The sequence below is a fragment of the Phacochoerus africanus genome, chromosome X (assembly GCF_016906955.1).
Source record: "Phacochoerus africanus isolate WHEZ1 chromosome X, ROS_Pafr_v1, whole genome shotgun sequence".
Classification (NCBI taxonomy): domain Eukaryota; kingdom Metazoa; phylum Chordata; class Mammalia; order Artiodactyla; family Suidae; genus Phacochoerus; species Phacochoerus africanus.
Genome location: NC_062560.1, coordinates 121131250 through 121132548, shown reverse-complemented (window position 1 = coordinate 121132548; position 1299 = coordinate 121131250). Strand labels below are relative to the sequence as shown.

At 47.0% G+C, this 1299-nt stretch overlaps 1 protein-coding gene across 1 annotated transcript; it reads left to right on the top strand.

Moving 5' to 3' along the window:
• The first annotated feature begins 207 nt into the window (after positions 1–207).
• Positions 208–794, top strand: LOC125118915 (RNA polymerase II subunit A C-terminal domain phosphatase SSU72-like). The gene has a single exon (XM_047765814.1). The coding sequence runs from the start codon at positions 210–212 to the stop codon at positions 792–794; it is 585 nt and encodes a 194-aa protein (XP_047621770.1). The 5' UTR covers positions 208–209.
• The last annotated feature ends 505 nt before the right edge of the window (positions 795–1299 follow it).

Genomic DNA, 1299 nt, shown 5'->3' with positions numbered 1-1299 from the left:
ATGTTATGGGCCCTCCAGTGTCGCACTCTGGACCTGCATTGGGAGGCCTCTGCAACACTGTACACACGCCCATGCTACGTCGCTACATCATACATCACGCTACATCGTACGTCGCATGCTGAGCCACGTCACCCATGCCGCTGCTTCCGTGTCTTGACTTCCAGTCACTGAGGTGGCCATCTTCCTCGTGTGGAGCTGTAACGGTCACCATGCAGTCGTTGCCGCTGCGAGTGGCTGTGGTGTGCTCTAGCAACCAGAACCGGAGCATGGAGGCGCACAGCATCCTCAGCAAACGAGGGTTCAGTGTACGGTCCTTTGGAACAGGAGCTCACGTGAAGCTTCCAGGACCAGCACCCGACAAGCCAAACGTTTATGATTTCAGAACCACGTATGACCAGATGTACAAAGATCTCCTTATGAAAGACAAAGACCTCTATACCCAGAATGGCATTTTACATATGCTGGACAGAAACAAGAGAATCAAACCCCGGCCAGAGAGGTTCCAGAACTGCAAAGACCCGTTTGACCTGATCATCACCTGTGAAGAGCGAGTGTACGACCTGGTGGTGGAAGATCTGAATTCCAGGGAGCAGGAGACCTGCCAGCCCGTGCATGTGATCAACGTGGACATCCAGGACAACCATGAAGAGGCAACCCTGGGGGCCTTCCTCATCTGTGAGCTCTGCCAGTGCATTCAGCACACTGAAGATGTGGATAACGAGATCGAGGAGCTGCTGCAGGAGTTCGAGGAGAAGAGCGGCCAGACCTTCCTGCATACCGTCTGCTTCTACTGACCACCTGGGCCAGCCTGCCAGCCTCCTGGAGCCAGCTGTTTGAGTTTCCTATTGTTACCACTGTTTCCTTCCTGATGTTTGTTTTTACCTTTAGGTGTTCTGCCGATGGACAGTAGCAGTATCAAAATAAACTGGACATATGAAATGAACAGATATACATAAATGTCAGATTAAAAACAAGTTTTTCCTATTCCACTTTTACTCATACCTGAGATTTTGATTATAATGTTTTGTTCCTTAAACCAAAAAATAATAAAAAAAAGTTTTATAGCTCATTTCCTCCAATACTCCTGCCTCTCACCAGCCATCCCTTTCCCATCTGTCTCCCCTAACTGGCTGAAATGTACAAATCCATGAATAAAGCAATAGGCCATACTCTGGGGGAAAAAAAAACTTAAATTAATTGTCCAATAAATAGATGTTTCTGGTAAAAAAAAAAGTATGTTATGGTTTTTAATGGGCAAAGACAACATTTAAGAACAGATGGATAATGTAAGCAGGGAGA

What these genes read in the sequence shown, in the direction of transcription:
- LOC125118915 (XM_047765814.1), top strand. Translation starts at nt 210, where the DNA reads ATGCAGTCGTTGCCGCTGCGAGTGGCTGTGGTGTGCTCTAGCAACCAG.